At 43.4% G+C, this 25274-nt stretch overlaps 1 protein-coding gene across 4 annotated transcripts; it reads right to left on the reverse strand.

The window, feature by feature from the left end:
• Positions 1-4078: 4078 nt before the first annotated feature.
• On the reverse strand, positions 4079-24925 carry emsy (EMSY transcriptional repressor, BRCA2 interacting). Of its 4 annotated transcripts, none has more exons than XM_075487446.1 (20): positions 24669-24925; positions 22741-22849; positions 22490-22589; positions 22281-22355; positions 20907-21082; positions 20370-20525; positions 17516-17775; positions 17188-17434; positions 15925-16143; positions 15409-15558; positions 15060-15248; positions 13152-13288; positions 11975-12148; positions 10653-10863; positions 10177-10344; positions 9141-9296; positions 8784-8929; positions 6580-7140; positions 5925-6320; positions 4079-5085 (listed from the first exon to the last, which is right to left on the reverse strand). In XM_075487446.1, exons 1-20 carry the CDS (start codon positions 24669-24671, stop codon positions 4903-4905), a joined length of 3816 nt encoding a protein of 1271 aa, XP_075343561.1. In that variant the 5' UTR covers positions 24672-24925; the 3' UTR covers positions 4079-4902. The 4 variants fall into 4 exon arrangements, with proteins under 4 accessions (XP_075343561.1, XP_075343560.1, XP_075343562.1 ...); XM_075487445.1 differs by having other exon boundaries at positions 5925-6323; XM_075487447.1 differs by having other exon boundaries at positions 5925-6323; positions 15060-15233; positions 24669-24924.
• Positions 24926-25274: the final 349 nt, after the last annotated feature.

Raw genomic sequence — 25274 nt, forward strand, 5'->3', positions numbered from 1 at the left:
CATGATGACTAACATAAAATAAAAGCTAAATTGTTAGAAATAAAACAAAAACAATGATCCAGATGAAATACCATAAATCCCCAGAATGAAAATACACAAAACGGGTAAAAGGTGCTGCAGTGGTAGTGAGGAGGGAAGGATCATGTGTGGTAAGCCTGTCTGAAAATAATTGTTTTCAGACGTGACTTGAATGTGGACAGAGATGTTGATGTTGAATATGCAGAGGGAGCTGGAGGAGTGGAGATGAGGGAGGCAGAGGTGGACCTGAGCATATGGCACTGTGTATATATTTCATGAAGTTCAATGAGATATGAAGGAGCACGATTATGGAGAGCGGTGAATGCTTAGGAGCAGGATTTTAAAATGTATACGCAACCAATGAAGTACTTTGAGGACAGGGGTAATATGTTGTGTGGAGGTTCTGGACCAGCTGACATTGATGGAGGGGGAAAGTGATGGCCAGAGGCGGTTGATTGGGGGGGGGGGGGGGGGCAGCAAGACGATGACGAAGTCTATGCGCGACACCGAAGCTTGTAGAGTGTTAATCCAACATGGCAGCGGACACAACGTTACCGTTCAATGCAGCCTTAGAAAGCATTTTGAGTAGCTTAGAACGCAAGTTTACTTTTAAAAAAGAGCAACGTTTGGTATTGAAAGATTTCATTGCCTCGTCGAATTTCTGTCGCTCTACATACGTCATCTGGTATAAGTGATACAATTGGCTATGAATTGCGCGCAACGCTGCATGGGAAGAACCAGACGCCATTTGATAGACATTCGTAGCGCCCAATAAACGGCTCTAGGCATTCGTAAACGCCTCAAATACGAGAAAATGCACACCTAGTTCCCAGACCACCATCTCATCGAGATGTGGACGCGTCAGCCAGGCTACTGAGCTTGAGGAAATTGTGGGAAAACCAAGATTGAATAGCTTGTAAACAGTCAAGGAGGGAAGAAGAAAGAAGTGTGGAGGTGGTTTTGGAGGAGAGGTAGAGCTGGGTATCATCCTTTTAACAGTGGAAATGGACACCATATTTTCTCACAATATTGCCAAGAGTGAGAGGCCCCAGGACAGGGCCCTGGGGTACACCATAGCTGACTGGGGAGGGTTCTGATTGATAGTTCCTTGCCTGAATGGAATGGGTACGACCGGAAAGATATGAAGTGAACCAGGAAAAAACTGTTGTTGAATAGGAGGAAAACATTTTTTCAGAAGGACTATTGACTAGTTACTAGGGGTGGGACGATATGCTTTGGTGCCGATTTGATTGTATCACGATTCTTGATAATTGCGATTTCTACTAGTATTGCGATTCGATATAATCAGTAATTGCAATTTTCTTCCTCATTAAAAAACAAACAAGTTGAATCATACACTTCTAGAATGAATGTCATTCCCATAAACGATGCACATCAGTCTGTGTCAGTCAGTCCAGCAGCTGACATTTATTTCAACTGAGACAAAAATAGTTTTTTTTTAAAGTTTACAGTTACAAAATGAATTTAAATGTCCACACAGCACAAATGTGGGCTAGCTTAAAGGTAGGGTAGGAGATCCTGGATTTTGAGTCCAGCGAAGCTGCATTTTGAAAATACACAGGTAAAAAGTCCCAACCCTTTTCTTCACTTTCCCCCCGAAGCCACGCCTCTAGAGTACATGAACGAGCACGAAGGTGCACGAGCGCTGTTCTGACAGCAAGCATCGATCGTTGCCGTATTTAGTATTTAGTTTATGCTAACTATACGTTTAATAATGCTAGGTGCTAGCCAAGCTGGCTCTAGTTTAGCTTCATGCCAAGCTTCTGGACGTGTAATTCGTTCACGGAGCAGGGTACCTGCACAGGGGGAAGGAGGAGGGGGAGGGAGGAGCAGATTGCAGTTTGACAGACGGCATCAGTATCCAATCATTGTGAACGGTCCGTTCAGTATGATTGGATACTGTTTTTCCTAGATTGTACATTCTAGAGGCCACTAAAACTTTTCATATTTGTGTCAAAACTTTTAATTAATTGGTTGCAATGGGGGTGTGAAGAATATTTCAAGCAATATGTAAAAAATGTTCCAGAAAAAGATCCCCTACCCCACCTTTAATGTAATGAATTGATGAAGTTGTTCTGGACACGGATATGACGGAATATAATCGATTCAGGGGAGAAAAATCTCTTTATAAAATCATCCCATAAAATAATTGCGATATGTACATGAATCGATTTTTTTCGCCCACCCCTACTAGTTACTATTAATGATCCTTTATGATGCCGGAATTTTTTTTCCTTTTTGGGACTGATTAAAGGGCTGCAGGGGCGTGTGGTGGTTAAAGGGATAATCCGGAGTAAAATGCACTTTAGATCAATTTACGGGATGTTGGGAGTACATACGTTGAGTTGACATCAAAATCATGTCATTCGGATGTGTTTTGAGAATTTCGATTTGACCGTTTTTAGCCAAAAGTCATTAGCCTGGAAGTCAGAGGGGCATCGAGTATCGCCGCTACAAAACGCTATTTTTATACCTCTTCTACAGCTCCAAACAACATAACACTTACGTGATAAGTACCTTTCCGGAAATGTGTCTGCTGCAGCTTCCGCTACAGACCGTGGTGAAGTTGGTTTGATATTGGTTTGAAAAAAAAGACACCTTATTTCCTTATTGTGAATATCTGCCGAATATCCAATATCAAACCAACTTCACCACGGTCTGTAGCGGCAGCTGTAGCAGCAACATTTCCGGAAAGGTACTGGCTTGATTAAATTCATTCTGGACTCTCTATCCGACCACATGAAGACCTCGGGACACTTCGGTTTGGCTTTAGGGACCCTCTACTCACTACCACGTAAGTGTTATGTTGTTTGGAGCTGTAGAAGAGGTATAAAAATAGCGTTTTGTAGCGGCGATACTCGATGCCCCTCTGACTTCCAGGCTAACGACTTTTGGCTAAAAACGGTCAAATCGAAATTCTCAAAACAAATCCGAATGACATGATTTTGATGTCAACTCAACGTATGTACTCCCAACATCCCGTAAATTGATCTAAAGTGCATTTTACTCCGGATTATCCCTTTAACACTGTTGCCTCACAGCAAGAGGGTTCCTGGTTCCAATCTCAGCCTTTTTGTGTAGTTTGCATGTTCTTCCCATGTATGTGTGGGTTTTCTTTGGCTCCTCCGGCTTCCTACCGCTGTCCAAATACATGTTACGTTACTTGGCGATTCTAAACTCAACCCAAGGTGTGAGCGTGCATTGTTGTGTGACCCATCCAGAGTGCGTCCTGCCTCTTACCCCAGGGCAGCCGGGAGGGGCCTCCTGTGACCCTTAGCTGGATTAAGCGGGTATAGAAAACGGATGGGACTGATTTCAGTATTATTCAATTTGAAGTCATTTTTTGAGCTCGTCATCTGTTTCCTTGTTGAAAAAAAAACAAACAAAAAAAAAACATCCTCTCTCCAAGTGACTCCTAGACTCAGAAAAAAGCCGTATAACATAACACGCAGTTTATAGATTTTCAGTTGTTGGCATATTTAAGGATGTCGTGATGGACTTTTGCTTTTTTCGGAACAAAGTTGGGAGATACTCCTTCCCTCCACCCAATGACGTGAGCAGGTGATTCACTTTAAGCAACCGCACTGTTACGCAAGTCTTTCCACGACAAGGAAGTTTCTAGTTGTCATGAATTTTACAAAGCAAATGATCTCATTGCAGCATTGCTGATCCATTGCTCCGTACGTTCCAGTGTTGCAAAGAAATTGTTTGCGTCCAAACATAAAGAGAGCAAAGGACATTGCGTGTGTGGGGCTGCTCTTGTATCAAATTTGCAAGGCTCCAGTTCATCTGTGAAAACAAACAGCTTGTGCCTCTCATCTTAAAAACAAGCAACCATAGAGGATTCATCGAGCTTACACAAAGTGCAGAAAAAAACCCTCCAAACTTCCTGTCGGGGACGCAATTTTGCTCCAGCAACTCAACACTGAATGGACTTAATGACTTGAACTTTTAAAAACAAATTTATTCGGAAGATTTTTCTTTTTGTCGCCACCAAAAACAAACAAATAAACAAAAAAGAAAAAAACTACAACACACGCTCTACTCAGCTGTTTTATTGTGCAGATTAAATGACTTCTTTCAACTAGTCGTCTAGTTTGTAAAGGTAAAAAAGAAACACGCTTTAAACACGCTATGCAAAAGAAATGCATATTTCTTGAAATTGTCACTGTAGCTTTTTTTGTTTTTTAAACTCCAGAGTATATCTTACAACAGGAAAAAAAAAAAAAAAAAAGTACATAGCCTACATCGTTTTCATTTGACCATACAATTCGCAGTAGCAGATATGTTGAACTCAATCTGTCCTCCAGGACTCTTCTGCTTCTGCTTTATGCTCCTGGCAGAAAAAATTCAGTCAGCTTCAGCTTTGTTCCCTTTTCAGAAAACTTAAGCCTCCAAAGTTTTGGAGGGTTTGCCGTTACAAAACACACTTTGTCTGATGACACCAGCGGTCCGTTACCCAGGGGGAGCCGCTCGGGACAGCCATCAGTACATATGCGCTGTACGTCTTCTGAAATGTACAGTGGGCCCAAATGATTCCAAATGCTCGGCATCACCAGCGTGTAAATGTCTCACCGAGTCCTGCGAGGAACGGAGTTAACGCGCTGGAACGTTGCATGTTTGGAGAGGCCGCTTTCCAACTGTCTGGGACTAAAACTAATCCTTTCACCTCGCTCCCACATTTGGCAATCAGAAACACATGGTGCCATTAGTTGTGGAGAGGAAAAGAAACTAATGTTTTACACACACACACACCCATACATACAGACTCATACAAACAAAAGCAAGTCTTTGTCGGCTCAAACAAATCATCGGTCTGCTGGTTCCAAGCGAAAAAAGTGCCACGCTCCTGAGTTGGGCAGACTACGGCCGGTCGGGGGGGCTGGCGGCCGCGGCCTCGTCGTTGCTGCTGTCCACCTCCTGCTCCGTGGGGCTGTCCTCCTCCAGCTGCTGGCTGGTGTAGTTGCTGATCTCCAGGAAGCCGCTGGGCTCCACCACCACGTTGGACTGGCTGGAGTCCGGCAGGATGGAGAACTGGGGGATCACCTGCGTGGATCACATTAGGATGTCAGTCCAGTTTCCCGTACACGTGTGGGTAAACAGGTGAGCTGGTGCTATGAGCTCGCAATTAAAAACATCACAATGGAAAATAATTCAGTGTCACGCATCATTGGCGTTTTCTGAACCGGTAAAGGCCGAATTTACCACTTCCTCCTTTTCATTTGAAACAAATAAGCTCTTTCCTATGTACGCTACTATTTTTGGACTCAGCTTTTATTGTATAGTTAATTCCACCATATGTGCAGGAGGTGGAGCTGAAATGATATTCATCTCCGGTGAGATAACCAGGTAGTGAGGAGGCAGAGCTGCTTTCATCTTCAACTTCTCCAGGATACACGTCCAAGTATCCCATCAGAGTTTGCTCATTCCATGTTGTAGAGCAGAGCAGGAGGCTGCGCACATGGTGCAACGCTAGTACTACTCCAACTAAAAATGTTCTTGTGTTTACTGCCTGGTTTGTTGAGAATTTGCCTGTGAAATTAGAAACTGACACAGCCTCTGTGAGCTCACAGAGAGGAAAAAAAATGAACAAAGTTTCAGAGCATCTCGGGATTGAATCTACAAGTCTGTGGAACTCTGCTGAAGGGGCTAAAGACCAAAGATAGTGCTACATTTCACAATGAGAGTTGTCCAACATTTACAAAAAAGCTTTCCATTTGGAAACATAATCATCTTCTGCTCTCAGTGCAGCACGTTTAATCTGCTGACAATCATCCCACTCACTGTTATTAGCAAAGACTGATTCATATGGCCTTTCAGCACAGGACTGACAGGCTCAGGCTTTGGGATTTATCACCCCAATCATGTTGTAACAAGAAACTTACCTCGATGACTTCCAGGTCGTCTTTGCTCCTCTGCGCTGCGAGGCCCTGCATGCGGCCCAACTGCTGGGGCTTCGTGTGACGCGTGCCGGCCTCCGAGCTGCTGACCAACTGGCCCGAGTCCAGCATGCCCGACGCGGTCTGGACCGCCAGGGCTTTTCCCAGAGGGCCGCAGTCGCTGGAGGAATCGACCACCATGGGCTCCGTGCTGGGATCGATCTCCGCCTCCATCATGGAGATCTTCAGGATGTCCGAAACGGAGGGCTCGTCCCCCGAGGGGCCAGAGCTGGACTCTGGGATCAGTTTGGCAGCTGCCTCCCCGCTGCTGAAGACCGGCGACGGGTGCTGTGAACTGCCAAAGGTAATCTTGGTGACCGTGGCACTCTGCGTGATGATTGGCTGCTGTAGTCAAGATATTTCAAAGGAAAAAAAAACACACATCACATGCTCATGTCTGTCAAAGCCATGTTTCAGTGACATTCTCCTGTGTAGTTCGAGGCCTAAAAGAGCAGCGGCAGCTGCTGCAGCCGTCATCGTACAATTACTGCGTGACACTCGTCAGAAGCTCAACGCGAGTGACCATTTTTGAGGCGCTAGCCTCTGAGGAGCAGAATCTGGGACTATCAGCCTGAATCGGTTCCAGGTGGGCAGCACTCACCTGGCTGGATGCGGCCTTCTCAGTGCCGACAGGGTGGTGCGCCTGCAGTGGAGGAGGTTGGGACATGGGCGCGTGCAGGGGCCTGTGGTGAGAAGTGGGGGCGTGCTGCAGCTTTGGGAGCTGTGGTGTCACCAAGGGCTTGCTGGGCGCGCCGGGCCATGCCATCTTTGCGGCGGCCTGGGGCGGTGCAGCCAGGGCTCTGTCCTTGGGGCTCTGGGTTAAGGCCTGGGGTTTGGGCTGAGTCTGCTCCCGTAGTTTAGGGATTTTCTTCATCAGGGGAGCGGCCGAGGAGGAGGAGGAGGAAGACGGGCTAATCTGAGGTTTGCTCTGCAGCTGTGGCGGCGGCGGCGGCTGGGTGGGAGCAGAGCCGTGCCGCTTCTGCTCGGCCTCTGCCTGGCTGGAGGGGGGCGGCTGAGCTGCGGCAGAGTGAGCGCTCGCTTTGATGGGATCCCACGCCGGTTGGCTGGAGCGGTAGAACAAGCCTGTCTGAGGGTCCAAGGTGTCGCCCTCCAGCTCGCCCACCTCTAACACGGCCTCGGTTTTACCTTTACTGTCCGAGGGCTAAAACCAAACAAAGAAGAGCGCTGAAGGATGTTGGCACATAAAAGGGGCACTATACTCATCCCCAGAGCGCTGTGAGGGGCTCTGCAGGGGCAGCAGCACAATTATGCACAGAAACAAGACAATCTGATGGCATTCAAGTGAAATGCAAGAGACATTAAGCACATTCTTTTAGCTCTTTATGTAGACACTCACAAAAACCACTTTGTACACAATGTCATTGCAACAGAAATCTCACCAGGTTGGACCTATTTATATTCACGGATCACAAGTATTAACTTTGTTCAATCCTATTTGCCGATAGGGTCATATGGCTTATGATAGGCTTCTGAGTGATTGAATGAATATAAATGCTGTCCAAATCTTCCTCTGACACAGGTTCCCCTATCACTGTTAAATGCAGTTGCCTTGGCATTTCATCCCGTCACCCGAGCCAAATGAATGGCAGAAATCTCTGCAATGTGGGAAAAATGCTCAAATATTCTGTCCGATTGTGGGAAATATGCAAGACGAGCCGAAGGAAAGATTATACACCGACGTTATCGCACTCCGGCTAGATTAAAGTGTTGAAGGAACTGTGTGTTTGAAGCGTGGCTGCTGTGGCTCAGTAATTCCTTAACTCCTCTGCTGTATCCGTTAGGAGACAAATATCAAATGTTCTAGGGGGAACATTTTCTGCTTTCAATGTTGGGTAAATCACGGAGAAAGACTAAGCCTGGGAACTGGTTCATTTCACGGCTAAGCCAGCATCTGGACACTCAACCATGTTCGGTTGGTTAAAGGGCAAAGCAGAAGTAGAAGGGACTTTTCCCCCTGGAACGGTTTTGTCCTCGCATAAAGAGCGATAAGCTATCGAGTTTCCCACCTGCACAGGTGATAGCAAGTTTTCTTTTCAGTTTCACTTCAGCTCTGTTCTTCTCTCCATTTACATTTTGTCATGCTTAAGCAACATGGCAATGTTGTAACGTGCCAAAGCAGCACGGCAACGTGCACGAAAACTTAAATCCACCAGAGCTCTGGCTGTAGTGTCCAGTCTCACACACAGCACCATCGCATGAGTGCCATGGCTCATGGCTTCTGGTTTAAGTGATCAGCGTCTAAATGATCCAACGCTGTTGCTTTAACGGGATTGATAAAAAAAACATTCTTTCATGCATTTCAAATTTGAAAAGGGCTCACGGCACCAAGCGGTGACAACTATGGAAAAGAGTCAAAAACATTGCACATCTAGCAGCAAATCAGACTTTTCTCAGAACGCTTTCAGCTGAAACTGCAGTGCTTTCAAGCGGAGAATTAATTCCTGTGAAAGCAGACTGAAGCGTACTACTACCGACGAACTCGCACACCTCCGATGCCCCCGTTGTCAAAGCAGTCTCAGAGACAGGCGTCATTGGAAATGAATAAATATTTGAACCGTTTATTTAGCTCAATTTGTTCATTCATTTGGAAAGTCTTCTTTGGTGAGACGACCGTTTACTGTCTCAGCACCACATTCAGAGGTATTTATCCATGAGAGAAAAAAAGCTCGGCCTCGTATTTCCTCAGTAAACAGTGCCCACTTAGTTAGTTATAAACCTGGACCTGCCAACCACTTCGCTTTCCCTGTAAACAAGAGAGCGTTTCCTGCTCTGAGGAACCCTCACCGTGTGCCACGCCGCAGAGGAGACGGCCACTGGTTTGGTTACCACGGTAACTTGGCTGCTGTTGTTAAAAGGCTTCCCCGGATGCCGATTGGAGGGCGTGGCCACGTTATTTTCCTCCGAGGAAACCCCCACTCTGCTGGCTTTACCTGCAGTGGAATCGCAGTATTAATACGCAGGACAGGATCCACATACTCACACAGGGGAGTCGGACAAAAGGGAACCATGTGCCAGATTGGAGATTTTAGTTTGTTGATTTGTTTCTTTGTTCCAGAGAAACTGTTGGCTGGCCAACTGAAAAGGGAAGTGGACAGTGGATATTGTGCCTGGGTGTGTGCCGCGGACAGACTGCAGGTGTACCTGGGGACGCGTGCTCAGTGCTGGGCTCCGCCTCTGAGGTGGAGGGTCTGGGGGACTCGGGGCTGGGCTTCTTCTCCTGGGCCCGTTGGATGGGCACAGCCATCTGGCTGAGGTCGATGGTGTGCTGCCTGAGTTTGGACTCTGCCTTCTCTTTCGCTGATGGGAGGGAAAAAAAAAAAACATCTATTAATCCTGGCGTGCATCTTTTGAACAGTTCGTAGAAAGAACTTGATAGTTATGACCACTGTTGATGTGCCGATGAAAGGTTTATTCATATTCCAACCATCAACATCAAAAAGATGTTTTAATCTTTAAATATGACGAGATTCGCCTAAAACATGTCAAATGAATCCTCTCTCACACGAGCCTGCTTTAAATAAAAGGCTGGTCCCCTGCGCTTAAGGACAAATATTTGAGAAATCACAATATTTTTAGTATAAACATCTGGATATCACGTGTTTTTAAGGCGGAGGACAACAACGCTGGGCATCAGCTCTGGGAATAAGTAGATCTGATAAACAGCCGTGGTTTCATGAGCTAAATAGTAATGACCTCTTTTAGGGGATTTTCAGTCAGGAGTAGATAACATCACTGACAGTTTTTTTTTAACGCATGACGCCATTTAAGTGGAAGACTTGTTTCGACCTTCAAATCGTACAGGAAAATCTTCCCCGTCGAGGACTCCCCCAGCCTGCTCCTCAGGTTTGCTGTCCGGTGAGCTCATTGTGGAGTAAGGGCCCTCGAGCGGAAAACATTATTTACCGTGAGCCGTCGGCTCTGTGAGCCACAGCAGTTCATGAAAGGACATAAACGTACGTTTGGGGGAGAGTTTCCAAAGAAACTTGGAATCTGGTGGCAAAGTAAAGGGGATGTGGAGTCCACGCATTTCAGCACCTGAGATGCTTTTTCCAGCTGTTCTTTAGGTGAAATCCTTTGTGCGTATTGTCAACACTGCTGTCCTCAGCATGTATACAGGTGGTTATGACCCCCCCCCCCTCCTCCTTTTTTTTTTCCCCCCAGTGACATAAAAGCTCACCTGTTGTCTGCTGGAGCTCAAAGAGGGCTTTTATGGTGGAAGTGGCAGACTGGGATTCCCCCCCAGTCCCCTCCTGGTAGATAATAGTAGGGCTGGACTCCACGGCTACTTCCTGTTCAGCCCAATCGCGCTCTCTGGAGGACACCGTCTGCACCGCAGGCTGCGGCTCTGGGGAGAAAAGAGAAACTAGGAATTTTACAGCCTCCGTGTCAGGATGGGGCAGGGTTGGGAAATGAAGCCTTCACTTCAGGCGCAAGTTCAGGATTGAACGAACTCACTAACTGCAGACCAACGAGGGAAAATGATTCCACGCGTTTAGCTGGAACCATTCTTGCAAGTTTGTTTCCAAGACCATAATAAATCATCCTGAAAGGAGATTTTTCATACAAAAACAAAAACACAAGCAGCAATGACTGATTTGTCTGACCTCGTCTTGCATCGCCTTTAAACCACAGAAGAAGTAAACGGCGGCGTACCTTGACTGCCGCTGTGGGAGGTGTCGCCGGTTAAGCTGCTGGCCTCTGGAAGGCTGGCGGCCTCGTCCTTGGCGGACCCGTCCTGGCCCGAGGTTTGACCCTGACTGATCTCTGCAGAGCGGGTCACCTGCTGCAGCGTCTCGGTCACCAGCTGCCTCGTCTGTTCGCTCACCACCGCGGCCTGGAAGACCGGCTTAGGCTTGATGAGAACCTGGAGGTGAAACCAAAGGAGCATTCAGTGTCTTTTCTTTTGCAGGTGCTCCTTCACTAACACCAGGCGTCATGTTCCAAATGTGACTTCTGGAGTGACAATAGGGTTCATTTTGTAGTGCAGAGATACTCACTGCGCGGCTCCTCCAGCTCTAATTGGCGGCTCGCACTCGCATAGTAGCTTATAACAATATGGTAACAATAACAATACATTTTTTCAAATAACACACAGCGAATACTGCACAGTATTAAGTATTTTTTATTAAGTTTGCGTTTTTGTAGTATTAAGTATTTTTATTAAGTATTAATTAAGGCTTAATGAAAAACAATAGTGAGCATCAGTGTTGTAGTGTTGTTGATCCACACTGATGAGTGTCACGCTTTGTGCTCTGCAGATAGTTCACCATAAGTAGGAACCAACTGGCACACAGAGTCACAGTCCTGTGGAAAAATGCAGTTTGAATGATGATAAATACATTTCAACATAACAAGTTTCTTACTCAGGCAAGCCGACAGTCATATTTCTGTCTGCATGAATGTCAACTAGTCTGAAAAAATAAAAATGAAAAAAACTCTGTGGAAAACAGTTAAGAGCCTACAAACAAAAGGAGGTAAATTGGTGCCGTTTTCGTCATCGGAAAAATTGTTTTTTTCTTTTTTTTTATGGTTACAAGTCAGACCGACTTAAAAATATCAGGTGATTTCTCAGTTTACCCAGATTTACTTTAGATTAATCTGAAACTGCAAAGTGGATCATGTGTGGGCGTCCCATACAGTATTCACTGTACATATATAGACAGCGAGCTGACTCACTGACCTCAGTTTCCCCTTGATGAGAGAAAACTGAAACTGAATTCAGATTATATTTAGACAGGAGTGACGAGTTCGAAATTGAAACAATGACATCTGCAACTACTAGAGGTGTTTGTTTTCATTCAGTCCTCAACGTTTTAGGTCAAAGTGCTAACATGGCCACAAAAAAAAACAAAAACATGGCAAAAAACTTACACAATGGGATTTACCCAGTCAAGATATATACAGCTCGGTCTGTAGGCGAACTATCCCTTTAATTAAACCGATGAAGCGCTGCTGTGGGTGGAAACGGATCTCACCTGGGTCTTGCCCTGCTGGCCGTAAACGATCTTGGTTGGGATGATCTTGGTGGCGGTGGACTGGGATCCGCAGCTCATGCCTTTGGGCTGGGTGACGATCATCTTGGTAATCGGCCTGGAGGCAGTGATGATGGCTGGTTTGGTCCCCTGAACTGCATGCAGGCTCTTGTCACCCTGCAGCACACACGCATGCATGTTTTAATTTTTTAACCAAAGAGTCTGTCAGCTCAGTTTCAATAGGAATTACGATTTATTTAAAAGAAAATAATATGTTGCCACAAAGGCCAGCGGAAAACTGCAGCAACGTTGAATAAAAAACAAAAAGTAACCTTAATTCAGACAAAAATTCATCAAACGATATTTAATAAGTCACGTGACCTCAGTCATTTCCAGTCATTATGTAAACAGCTTGAGGCCTTAGCACCAGTGATCGCATCAAACAAGGCGCATACTCTAAAGTGTCTGAAGGACATACTGATACCTGCTAAAATATTCAGATGGAACCAAAAGCAAGATAGCTTAGCTTAGTATACAGCTAGGAGACAGAAAAAAAAAAAACAGCACGCACGTCTCTGTCCAAAAGATCTAAAATGTACCCATCTATAGAACGTTAAGTTGATGTTACGCCACGCTGAAACCGGTTTGTTTCCGCACCACATTGTTAGGATCCTGTTTGCATTTTTTATGCACACACTTTAGGACTAGCGTCTAAAACGATGTTTCCATCTATTCATCTATTTTGACACAAAAAAAAAGCTAAACAATCTTGTAACTTCTCTTACTTGCAGTTGGAAGATTTAAAATAAATCCGATGAAACCCACCATCAATAACAGAATAAAATTAACTCACATCAGATTGTTTTGATTTGATAAAAAGCCCGAAGAACGGATCAGATTTCGTCACAACACCGGTTTGTAATTAACAGATTAGCAAAATTTCCCCAAAATGAATACAATTAAAGCTACTGTCTACTTCCAACTCTGATAAAGTCACTTATGAGAGCATGGTGACCCATGTTTTACATTTTATATGCAGAAAACAAGCAGGATAAGAGTTGTAATCAGTGAGCTTTGGAGGAGCTGTTGGGCTGATCCTTGAGCCGGGCTACTCGTCTCGCTCTTTCATACGAAAGGTAAGTTATTACAGAGGCATATAACTCTCCTTTTTTAAACTGACCCCAGCGTTTAAAAGCGTGGTGACCACATTCTTGCCCGGCAGTCCTTGGATGGTCGCTCCTTTGCCTGTGGTTTTCTGCACCACGATGACGTTCGGCTTGGACGTCATGGGGATGGTGGTGATTTTAGTCGTCGTGCCTGAGGAAGAAGGAAAGCTTTCCCAGTGAAAGAGTGACTGCTCAATATGGATCCAATCACAGTGCACACATTAGATCTGTGGTTTAAAATACTGAAAATGTACAAGATCCAGAATGATGCAAAAATATTAAAATGGATCGCTTATGACAGAAACTTCAATCCAGCAAAATATGACCCAAGATTCCCACAATGGACAGAAAAGGGAATAACTGCTTGGTGTATGTTAGGAAACAAAGGGGAGCTGATGAGTTTCGAAAGACTGCCTTCAGAGAAAGGTACAATTTGGATGCGTGTGAACTCTTTAGATATTATCAAGTGAGGGACTACTATAAGAAGGAGATCTAGTCAGATTCCTCCAGGGAAGTGAATGATGTCATCCGAATTATAGTGAAAGCATATCAGGAAAGCAACATAAGAATAATTTCATCATTATATCAAGGGTTGAACAATAACAACAAGCATTCAACTACATATTTTAAGTTGAAATGGGAGGAAGACCTTAGTTTAGAAATTTCAGATGAGGAATGGCATGAAATGTGGAAGGAAATCTGGAGAGAGTTCGCATGGAAGAACCTAATCCGCTTTTTTATTACACCGAAAATGAAAAGTAGGCAACTGAATAGTCGTCAGAAGTGTTGGCGGGGATGTGGATCTTTTGATGTGAACCATTCTCATGTTTTCTGAAATTGTCAAAAAATAACTGTGTTTTGGGAAATGGTATGTACGGAGCTAAAGAAACTATTAGGATATGGAGTGTCAAAGACCTGTTCAGTGCTTTATCTATGTAAATTTTCAGAAGCGACTGTTGCAGGGTGCTTGCTCTTTTTCCAAATTAAAATTCCAGACTTTTTTAAAACTGATACTTTTTTTGCCAAAGACCTTAACTATATGTTCTTGTAACTTGTGTGCCTACTGCCTACTTCAGATTGTACCAACTGTGTTTATTAGAAATGTTCATTTTTATAGGCTAGTATTCAATGAACAAATGCATTCTTCACAGTAAATGATGCTTTTACTGATGAAAACGTTTCAAAACATGAAAATCAAAAGTACATGAATTTCACATCAAACAAGTGTCACAAAAACTATCTATAAACAATGAATGGATGGATGGATGTGTGTAGAATTCAGTCTCTTCACTCACATCTCATCCCATTGGGCTAATACAGTGCATGACCAGTTAGTAAAATTATAGTTTTATAGCCCACCTTCCTATTTCTCATTTCACAATGCCTTTGAGCATACTGTAACATTGTACCATACATTTATTTTCCATACTTTATTCAGACTTTCACACAAAATTCAAGACTTTTCAAGGTCTGGAAAACAGTGCTTCAAAATTCCATACTTATTAAGACTTTCAAGACTTGCGCAAGCACCCTGTGTTGCCACAGGTGACAGCTACTTGATCAAAATATTGTTGGTGGCAGGCAAAAAAGCCATCACTGGGGAAAAGAAACACCACCAACAAAAGATCAGTGGCTCTCAATTATGGAAGAAATCTTTCTAATTGAAAAACTGACACACATATTGAGGCTTCAGGAAGCTCAACTGGACAAGAAATGGGAGAAACGGACACTATACGCTATAAGGTTCAAGATGATATTGGACAGTAATTGATGAAAAGACTAATCCGCAAGATGGTAATAATTTGATGTATTCCAAGGCAGCTTTTTGTTTAAGTTGATTGTGTTTGTATTTGCTTTTGTTGATTTGTCAATAAAAATTTGAAAAGTGACAAAAAAAGAAAGAAAGCGCACAACTGACTCACCAGAAACAATGTTGCTGCTAATGATCTTCCCGCCCAGAGTGGCCAGAGATTTGGGCACCACCGTGATGATGCTGCCGCTGGTGGTTTTGACGTAGGTGGTACCGCCGCTGGAGGCTGATATTCTGGCACCGATGTTGGGACTAACTGTGGGCCTCGTGTACGTGGCCTGGGTAGCTGCACGCACAAATGCTGCGTTAGTAGATAATAAACAGATGTTTGGATTAAACCTTGGAATGTGTCCATGACATCGTGTTTCAATAGACCATCAGATTGGAGCCCTAAGTTATTTCTCCTGTTATGAAACACTCCAGATCTAAAGCAGAGCACCAGATTTGGAGTTTTTCCCAACCTGTTGACTGAGTGACCAGTTTGGTGGTCATGATGGCGCCGTTGCTACTGACGACCATGATTGGCGAAGAGCTGCTGCTGGACAGGGCCACCGATGATGGCTTGGGCAGGATTTTGCTGGGCTGCACCTGCTGAGTGATTATCTTCACCCCTGCACACACAATGCAAAAGGTAGAAAAGTGAAGATAAACCTATTTAGCGAGAAAAAAAAAGACAAACATCGATATAACGTTTTCTGTGTTTACGTTACTGTGGTAATGGTCTAATAATCTAAAACTAAATAAAAAAAAAAGAATAAAAAAGAAAGAAAGCTATAAAGAGCAACAACAGAAAATAGAGATTAAAAAGGAAAGAAAATACAGGAAGACAGAGTAAGAAGTGAAAGAGACTGATGAAGAAAAACTAAAGACGCGGAGGAGATGTAAAAGGGATCAAATAAAAGACAGAAGGGGGAGACGGCTCACTAAAGAAGACAGAAAAGACAGAAAAAGTAGAAAAAGAAAAAAAGTCCGCTCACCGGACTCTTGTTTGATCTGAATGGTGGGTTTTACTCCCGGCTGAGAGGTGGTGGTCTGAGTCTGACTGATGCTGGCAGCTCCTAAAGGTGAGCTCTGATGCAGCTGTTTGGGTGACTGCTGTTTGGGGAAGTGAGCTAAGATCTGAGTGGGGGAGCCCACCAGGGTCTTTGGTGAAGGAAGTCTGGCTGAAGCAACCTTCACTCCAGCAGAGGCTCCACCTGCAGGAGTGATTAGTGACAGTGAGATTCTTCTGCTTCTATTTTTTTATTTTTATTTTTTTTAAATAATGGCACCACATCTGGCTGCTTAAACACCGACTTTGGGTGGTGGAGTGTATTTACACAAAGGGGCAGTAATGGACCTTTTCTTTAAAATAAAGTTGTTTTAACGTTCATTTTATATGTTGTATTTTTGCTGAGTAATAATTTCAGTTGTATTTGACACCAATATTCCACCATTTTGGATGCTGCTCCTCAGGCACATGATCCATCTTCAATTTAGGATTTAGAAAATGCGTTTGTTTCACATTTCTTTCTGAAACTAGCTAATATTCGCCGTCTTTCCTGCGACCCGAACATCATGTTCAGCTCAACTACAGACTTTATCAGCAGATTTCGGAACTTCTGACCCGTTTGCTGGCTTTCATTTTTCTTTTTTTTTTTTAAAGGAATGTAGAGATAAATCCAGCAACATTTTGTCTAAAAGGGTGACAATGCTTCACTCTGACAGCAGTCTTTCTCCCCCACTGCAGGCACACATTACTGTCTGTTCTGTGACAGAAGGCAGCGGCAGAAGGCAGAATGCAGCAGAAACCAAAAAGTCTGCTGACATTCTGATCTTTTCATTTAATTTTTCATTCATTTTCTGTCTGAATGAATATTTGGCATGTAGATACAAGCAGACGAGTAAGTCTAGTTCGCTTCTATGCAAGTCTAGTAAGTCCTCTGTTGTACAGTAATAATCCAGCAGCTGATTGACAGAATCAATAAAATAAGTCATCAATGAAGCTACTTTTCGACAGCTGATCGAATTTTAATTAAGATTGCAGCAAAACATGAAAATGTTGGAACAATAACTAGTTTTAAAAAGGTGACAGTTGCTTTGGAAGATTAATTGCATTTTTTTTTTCCAATCTCACTGTGTTCTATCCTGAACTTCTTATTGAGCAAAATAATTCAGCTTTTTGAAGTTATACAAGCAACAAGTTTGTGCCTGTTCCTGTAAACTGGACCACCGTGTGGTGGAGCAGAGAAAGGACCTACATGGTGCCATAGTTGACATGACCACTGACGGAGTGGAGGAAACCACGGTGGTCACGGCGACGGTGTTGGGGATGGAGGAGGGGCTGGAGCTGGCCGGAAAGACCACCGTCTGTTTCTGGGTTTGCGTGGCCAACACCGAGGCGGAGCCCAGCTTGGACAGGGCGGCGTTGTTGTGAGCGTGAGCGTGAGACTTGGACAGGATGTTGGGCACAAAATTGGAGCTCGGAGATGTCGTCACTATGATCACCTGATCGAATACAAAATAAAAATGTACATGTTGTAGAGAGAGGCTTTAAGGAAGCATGAGGTAGAAAGAAGCATCACCAACCTTCTGTGTGGTGGTGTTGGTCGTCTGGATGGTGGGCTTGGTGAAGGTGATCTTGACGGGGGACAGGTGAGGTGGCAGCGAGTTGGCGATGCTCTGCATGATGTTGCTCATCTTGGGGCTGCCACTCACAGGCACCGTGATGCTCTTGGATACAGGCGGGGACACCTTGGCAACCTCCTTTAACATCACCGGAGACGAGCTGGAGGAGTTTGTGCGTCTTCTCTTGCGAGGCTTCTCGTCTTCATCGGAACAACTGACGCCTGCAAGGATTATGAACATTTAGGACTTCACCGGGACAATCACAGTGAATTATTCAAATTTTCTCCATCAATTTAGCATTTGATTTATTATCATTAAGTCTTTCCCCCCCCCAGTAAAAGGTAAATGTGCCGCCGGTCATGTGGACAGACTAAGCTCTTATAACAGATGAGTTTCCATCCAGACATTTATTACATCAACGGTTCAAGCAGCGGTGTATGTTAAATCACTCGGTTGTAATTAAACAGGTCTTGTAGCGCCTCCTTTAGGCCAAACAGCATATTAAAAAACACATTTGAGAAAAGCAATTATCTCTGATCCCAATTCCTTAAAGGGATAGTTCGGGATATTTGACATGGATCTGTATGGCATCACCATAACCAGTGTCGTGCATTCAAACTGACTTACCCCCGACAGTGTCCTGTGAGCCGAGTTCTTGTCCAGTGTTGGTCAAGGCGAAAGTAGTCCGGCTTGTTTGCTGGGGTCAAGACATTAGCGCGTTTTTCTTCCCAAAACAGTACGTGTGCTAAAGAGTGATTTATTTCATCACAAAAACCGAAGCCGGTAAAAGTCACTCCTCGTTATCACTTGGGCCCTATACTGTCTCTCGTTGTGTATCAGTGCGCACGTCATTCTGACAGCGAGCTGTGCGCACGAGTCGATTCACTTTGTTTACTGCTCGGGAAGATGTCTGACAACGAGAGCGACGAGGAACATATTGACTTCCGTTCAGAGCCAAGGGGGTATCTTTATGAACCCGTTTATACTGAGGAGGAAGTTCGCCAAATGGACTTAGATCGGGCAGAAAGAGAGAGGGTGGACAGAGAAGTGATAGAAACAGAAGCTGGAGCCACTGCTGGAGCTGCGATACCCAGGGTGGCCGACAAATCCTGGTGCACTTGTTTGAAGTGCGAAGTAATGCAGACAGAGGTGGAATGTTACTGCTGCCACGAGTGGGATTTAGTTATGCCCCAGATACAAAACCTTTCCATAGATGAGGATGTCGGCGGCCGCGGGACAGCTGCTGCCTGCATCACAAATAACGGTGACTTCCCTGCACTCCTGAATGCAGGCGTCTGAGAACTTTTTTCCATGTTCCCAAGATCAACTGGAAGAGGCATCCCAGACCAGCTGGACCCGATGGCCAGTTGTCTGCAGAGTAAGACAGTGTTGAGCACTGCCAAAGAACAGAAAGACTCGTGCGCACAGCTCGCTGTCAGAATGACGTGCGCACTGATACACAATGAGACAGTATAGGGCCCAAGTGATAACGAGGAGTGACTTTTGCCGGCTTCGGTTTTTGTGATGAAATAAATCACTCTTTAGCACACGTACTGTTTTGGGAAGAAAAACGCGCTAATGTCTTGACCCCAGCAAACAAGCCGGACTACTTTCGCCTTGACCAACACTGGACAAGAACTCGGCTCACAGGACACTGTCGGGGGTAAGTCAGTTTGAATGCACGACACTGGTTATGGTGATGCCATACAGATTCATGTCAAATATCCCGAACTATCCCTTAAAGGTTTGGCCAGATGAAACGTAATACCAGAGAGCAAATCCAGTGTCTGAAATTATGATATCACACTTTAAACATAAACATTAGAACGTGAAGATCGTGATCTGGTTTGCTATGTAAGCTCCATTTATTTTCAAAAATGGCAACGTCATTTATATGACTGAGGTGTTACCTCCTAAATCCCATTTGAAACAACAATTTATTCTATTTCATATCTTCATCTCAGTTTAGGGGAAGAATTTCACAGGAATTTCACGGGTATGGTCAGCTTGTGAAGAAAAAAAAAAAAGAAAAAGGGCTCGCCGTCACTTCTTCAAACCTCTTCTTTAAAGTATTTGTGAGTTTATCTTTTCAAAAACGTGGCCTCATTCACCAACCGTGACACATCTTGACTTAACCTTGTTTTTTTCTAACATCTAATATTAAATATTGCTCTCACTCTGGTTATACTGTCCCTCTCCTGTGATAACACTTCAGCCCATCCTGACTGTATTTACACCAACAAAGTATTCGCCAATGGCGAGAAATAATTGCAGTCTTTGCCAAACACGTCGCTCTATTGAGTCCTGCAGATTTGACGCCGGTGACACTCACTTTTCTTTTTTTTTATTAAAATAAAAAGAACAGAGGGATGTAACAGAAATGTACATGATATGTTGGGACATCAACATCTGGGTTTCTTTAAACAATTAAATAAAATAATCAAGAAATCGAGCAACCTCTTCTTTAGACCGTAGAGCTGTGTATCAGATTATAACTGAAACTAAACAAATAATTCCCAAGAGTTAAATAAAAAAATTTAAAAAAGACAACACCACACAAAACAAATCTATCAATTTGTTAACTCCACAAAATCTGGCCGTGACTGTTGTACATAGGAGACCCATTCCGACCACAACTTAACAAATTTGTTCATTTGTAGGCAAAGTGAAAAAGTAATTTTTTCCATTAATTATACTTCGTTAACTATATCCTTCCATTCCTCTATTGTGGGGGAGTCAGGAAGCAGCCAGTGCTTAGTGATGTTTTTTTTTTTACAAACAGATATCAGAACACCAAATAAGTAATGACACTCACTTTTCACGTAGACCGTGCTCCCGCTGGGCAGCACCACCACGTTGGATGACGGGCTGGCAGGTCGTGGAGACTTCACTGTGGCTCCTATCGGACCGCTTGATGCTGTAGCGCTGGTAGAGGTGGAGGTGGTGCTTGTGTAGGAGTAACACACAACAACTGCATGGAAGATATCAAACCCATCTTTCAATGTCCAGTGTATGAAAAGCACCTCGAGTATGATGCACAGTCTTAAAGTTTAATAAGGTGTCATTTCTTTTTTTACAGCCAGATGAAATTGGATGAACACCGTTTATCCATTTTGATTACTGTTTTACCCTGAGGAATGTTCCAAATATACGCTCTTAATGAGTTAGAAATGGTAATTCATGCATTGTGTCCTCGCATTTTGACTCATGCAACATCACTCATGTCTGCAGAAGTCTAACCGTTTCATTATGTTTCTTGCTTGAAATGTTTTCGCCTTCATCATTACATAAAGCTTCATGTCACCCAGGTTCTGAAAGGTGTTATATTAATACAAATCTATTGTGGCTTTACCTTCTTTGTTTCCCGTTTCAGCTGGCAACAGAAGGGAGGCATTCTGATTGGCTGTGGCACTGGCCACAGCATTAGCAGCGACTGTAAAGGCCGTCTGAGGGACCAGCCGGGGCATCAAAGGAACGAGTCGGCGTCCTTCAATGGACCATTCAGATGAGCTGTTGGGACCCGACATGCTGAAAAAAAAAAAAAAAAAGGGAGGCATCGAAAAACATTAGTCTCCGTCTCAAAAACTATTCACTGTCCACATGTGGGAAAGAACCCCACATCTGGCAGAACAGAGAAACAGTTTCAGAATCAGACAAATCCACAAATGATCAAAACCTTCAACAAAAATCGAAGTCTTTACCTTTGCTACCAACTCTGCAGAATGATGACAAACTCACAATGCAAAGATTATTTAGAAAACAGCAAATAGTTGTAGCTACATATTCAATCATGTTCAATCATAAATGGAAATAAGGTATATAAGGCAATGGTGGGCTCGAAACTCAGTATTCAAAAGAACACTTTTATTCTTCAACATAGTAGCAATTTGCAACTGTATACGATTGTGTCGTAATGTTTTGTTGCCACATGGGGGCAGTCTCCCAATTACATGGACCGGTCTGAGCTGTGAGCAGTCCTTAGTTGTGTTGGTGCTGTTGTTGGTCGTTTAGCTTTCCCCTGCTGTGGAAAAGACAGACGTCAAAGTGGACAAAGATCTGCTTTTTGATGGTCAAGATTGTCTATTGCAGCTGCTGTCATTGTTTTTCCACCTGTGCTTCTTTGATATTTATGTTTTTTTTACTCTTTGTTATGTAACCGGTCGCTGCCGGCCCCTCCCAGTTTGAGCTAACTTTAAACCAATCAGCATTCGAGCAATGTGTAGCGTCACCTCTGGAGCCTATGAGTTGTTCATCAGCTGTCCATCAGGGTTGACAAAAATGTCTGTCTGCCGAGGCTGAGAGCACTGCAGACAAATACCTCTGTGAGGGAATAAAATACCTCTTAGACAAGCCTTCTTGTAAATTCTTTAAGTAGTCCTCAGGAAAAAGACTACTTTCTTTTTCTCTTCTTCTTTCAGGTAAGCTCACCAAGGCCGAAACTTTGAAACCTAACATCGCTTTCTTGGTATCGATGATGATTCCCTGTAGAATATAGGCTGCACTTTGAGATCTGCTCAAACATACAGTAACATAGCAAGCTTTCATAAAAATAATAAGCTGAACAGTGGTTTAAAAATAAGATCACTGAGGAGAATCCTGAAAATAAAAAAATAAAAAAAAAGAGTATTTCCACATATAAAGCTGCTCTTTATCTTGTACCAAACACTGCAAAACACCGACCACAATGAATGACACATACATCCAGAGCTCGGACCGCTAGACTTACTGATAAGCGATGGTGGTGAGGCGTTCATCGTTGACAGCTCTCCGGACTTCTGCGCGATGGCGCTCTGTTGAGATGCTGGGATGAGGAGGAGGAGGAGGACGCAGACAAAAAGGCAGGGCTCATTTCAAATAAAGCAAGGTCTGTTTTCACATGAATTCAACTTTTTTCCTTGTATGTACAAACATTATGGATGCATATAAAACAGTTACCCGAGGATTTTAGTGAGTTCTGCCAGCAGATCCTTCTTATCCTTTGTCAGGTCTCCTTGAGCTCGCAGGGCGCTGATGACCCCAGCGTACGCCTCCAGCTCTGAAGCCACAAAGCACACATCAAACATCAGGCAGCTCTGCAACAACTCCATCATCCTCATCTAATAAAACACTCACGCAAAAACTTAGAAACACAAAACTGTTGCGAAAGTCACGTTTTACTTATTTCAATCCGTTTTCTTCCATCTCACCAAGTTTACGGAGAATTCTTTTGCACTCATCTCTGCCCAGGTCGAGGATGGTGGGCCACACCACCGGCATGGTACCAGTCAGCACTGGTTTCTCCAGCTGAATCATTGGCTGAGAGGAGAATGTGCAGTAATGCAAGCCAGAAAAACAAGTGTCATCCTTGCTGTCATGACATGAAATAATTGGATTAATCATTCTTTAACCCATTCAGACTGACGCTGTATGATTGATAGAGCCAATATTCTCCTCAAACCTGAGGATTTTATTAAAAACTTGGACGAATCGTTCCTGTCAGCAAAATGTAATTATTGTAGCATGTGTCCAGGTCCTATTTGGTTAAAATGTTTGTATTAATCATAAGTAAAAATAAATAAATACATTTTTCTGTTAACTAAAAATGATAGCACCTTGAAAGGTAAAAGCAAAAACATGCTGCTTCAGGTGTGAAACTAGAGATAGAGGCATGAGTTCAGTGTTGTTCTTGGCGGGTTAAACAGAGCAGAGGACACTGTAGAAATCAGTTTGCATTTTGTTTAAAGGGAGTCACCAAAAACTAATTGCTTCAACTCTTAATGAGTTAAACAAGTTTAGTTTTTTTTTTTTTTTTTTTAAATAAATGGAAATAAATTCTTAGTCTCACATCTGTAACAGATCTACTCTTTCATTGCCACAGGTCTATTTAAAAACAGCTCTTAAAAACCGCCATTTAATTAATTAAAACCAATCAGTTATTTCCAAAGTCATATGAGCAGTATAGGTTTAGCAAACCTACTTCAAACAAGATCAACATTACATTTGTTGGGGCTATTTTTTAGACCAGTCAACCAATTTGAAGCCGTAGCTTAGCTCACTGATGTATTTTCTCAGAGGCATCGTGAATAAAGATTTATTTGGTTTTGTACAAATACTTTAAGAAGGCAAGATAAACCCTTCTGACAACATGTAACGGCACAGCTGACCAGTGAAGTTTTAAACTGTCATTAGCCATAAGAGCAGTACCGCCCACCTCACAGCCTCTTAACCATAGAGGAACAAGGCATTAAAAAAACCTTTTTTGTTTTATTCAAATGGTGCCTGAAGCACAACTTTTAACGCAGAAAGTAGCAGAATGGTCTAATCCAGGGGCGATTTTAGGATCTGGTCTTTAGGGGTGCCCAGCCCCCCCCCCCAGTGCTCACAGAGGCACATTATTTCTCACTAATTGAGGCGAACTAGTACATTTATAAATTTTGGAGCCATATTAGTTTTGCTTTGAGTAGTGTTTTCCCCTACAACATTCAATTTTGACCTCTTCATTTCAAAAGAATGTGTGGCTTGACAGGGATAACAGAGAGCCTGAGACAAATATTGAAGATAACGCAACATTTATTTTGGGAGTAAAGAGTTAAAACAAAAACAAATGCTAGAAAATAAAATTAAAATAAATAAAATGGTCACTAAATTAATGCATCCTTGAGCAAAAAAAAAAAAAAGTGTTTTTGCATAATATAATATTCTAAAAATGTGCTGAGCCAGGGGGGCCGAGCTATCTCACGGTGGTGCCTTGGCACCACTAAAAATACCCTAGCCCCGCCCCTGGTCTAATCACACCAAATAAGTGTTGGTCTACCAGAGTCCGACATTAAAGCACACGTAAAGACGGGAGTTAAAAAAAATAATGTTTCATGGATTAAATTCTGCCAGTGCAGCGGGAAGCGGCACACATATCTGGGTCAGCACAACCACCATCAAATGCTCCCATGATTCAATGCGTTGCAGAAAATACCCAGCAACGTTAAAAAGGCACTCATAAAACATCTGGTGCAGTGCGCACAAGTCGTGGCACGATGAACCACCATTACATTTAAGAATAGCGAGCACAAAATCATTGCTACAGGCGATTTTAGCGTCGCCTGCAACGCTTTTCCTGCGAGCCAAATCCATTTCTTACCATTTGTTAGCAGGGAAACATCAAGGCCTTGGTAAATCCGCGGTCTTCACAAACATGACTGACTACTACATGCTTGGTTTATCGACAAATTATGTAACAATTCTGCGGTAACTGCGGCGACGAAGCCAGACTTAAACCGATAAAATAATACAATATCCCCGAAGACGTCCCAGTGTTTACGTTGACTACTTAGAGGCAGCAGTTGGCCTGTGGGTGGATAGATTTCTTCTTCGTGTGACAATTCTAAACGCTTCTTCTTCTCGATACACGCAATGCTGCCACCTACATGTGGATTGTTGTAACTACTCTTGAGCCGATGGCACCGTTCCTCAGTTGACACACCCTCAGTTCCATAGGCTAATGCAATACCATAGACTGTTGCTTGTCTTTAAACTCATTTAAATGATTTTATTTGTTTCTCTTTATATTCTTTTATGTATTTTAATGCTTTTATTTTATGTAAAGCACTTTGAATTGTTTGTACATGAAATGTGCTATATAAATAAATTTTATTTGATTTGATTCACCATCTCAGATCCAGAATTTTTAACTGAGTGCCGATAACAAGCTGGATGGTCCCTCTCGTCTTTAGTCCAGAGGATGGAA

The sequence above is a fragment of the Odontesthes bonariensis genome, chromosome 16 (genome assembly GCF_027942865.1).
Source record: "Odontesthes bonariensis isolate fOdoBon6 chromosome 16, fOdoBon6.hap1, whole genome shotgun sequence".
Taxonomy (NCBI): domain Eukaryota; kingdom Metazoa; phylum Chordata; class Actinopteri; order Atheriniformes; family Atherinopsidae; genus Odontesthes; species Odontesthes bonariensis.

What these genes read in the sequence shown, in the direction of transcription:
- emsy (XM_075487445.1), bottom strand. An exon ending in TGAAACGGGAAACAAAGAAG is followed by an intron (nt 20,526 to 20,906) that starts GTAAAGCCACAA and finishes TCTTCCATGCAG; the next exon opens with TTGTTGTGTGTTACTCCTAC. An exon ending in AGAAGGCCGCATCCAGCCAG is followed by an intron (nt 6,324 to 6,579) that starts GTGAGTGCTGCC and finishes TCTTGACTACAG; the next exon opens with CAGCCAATCATCACGCAGAG.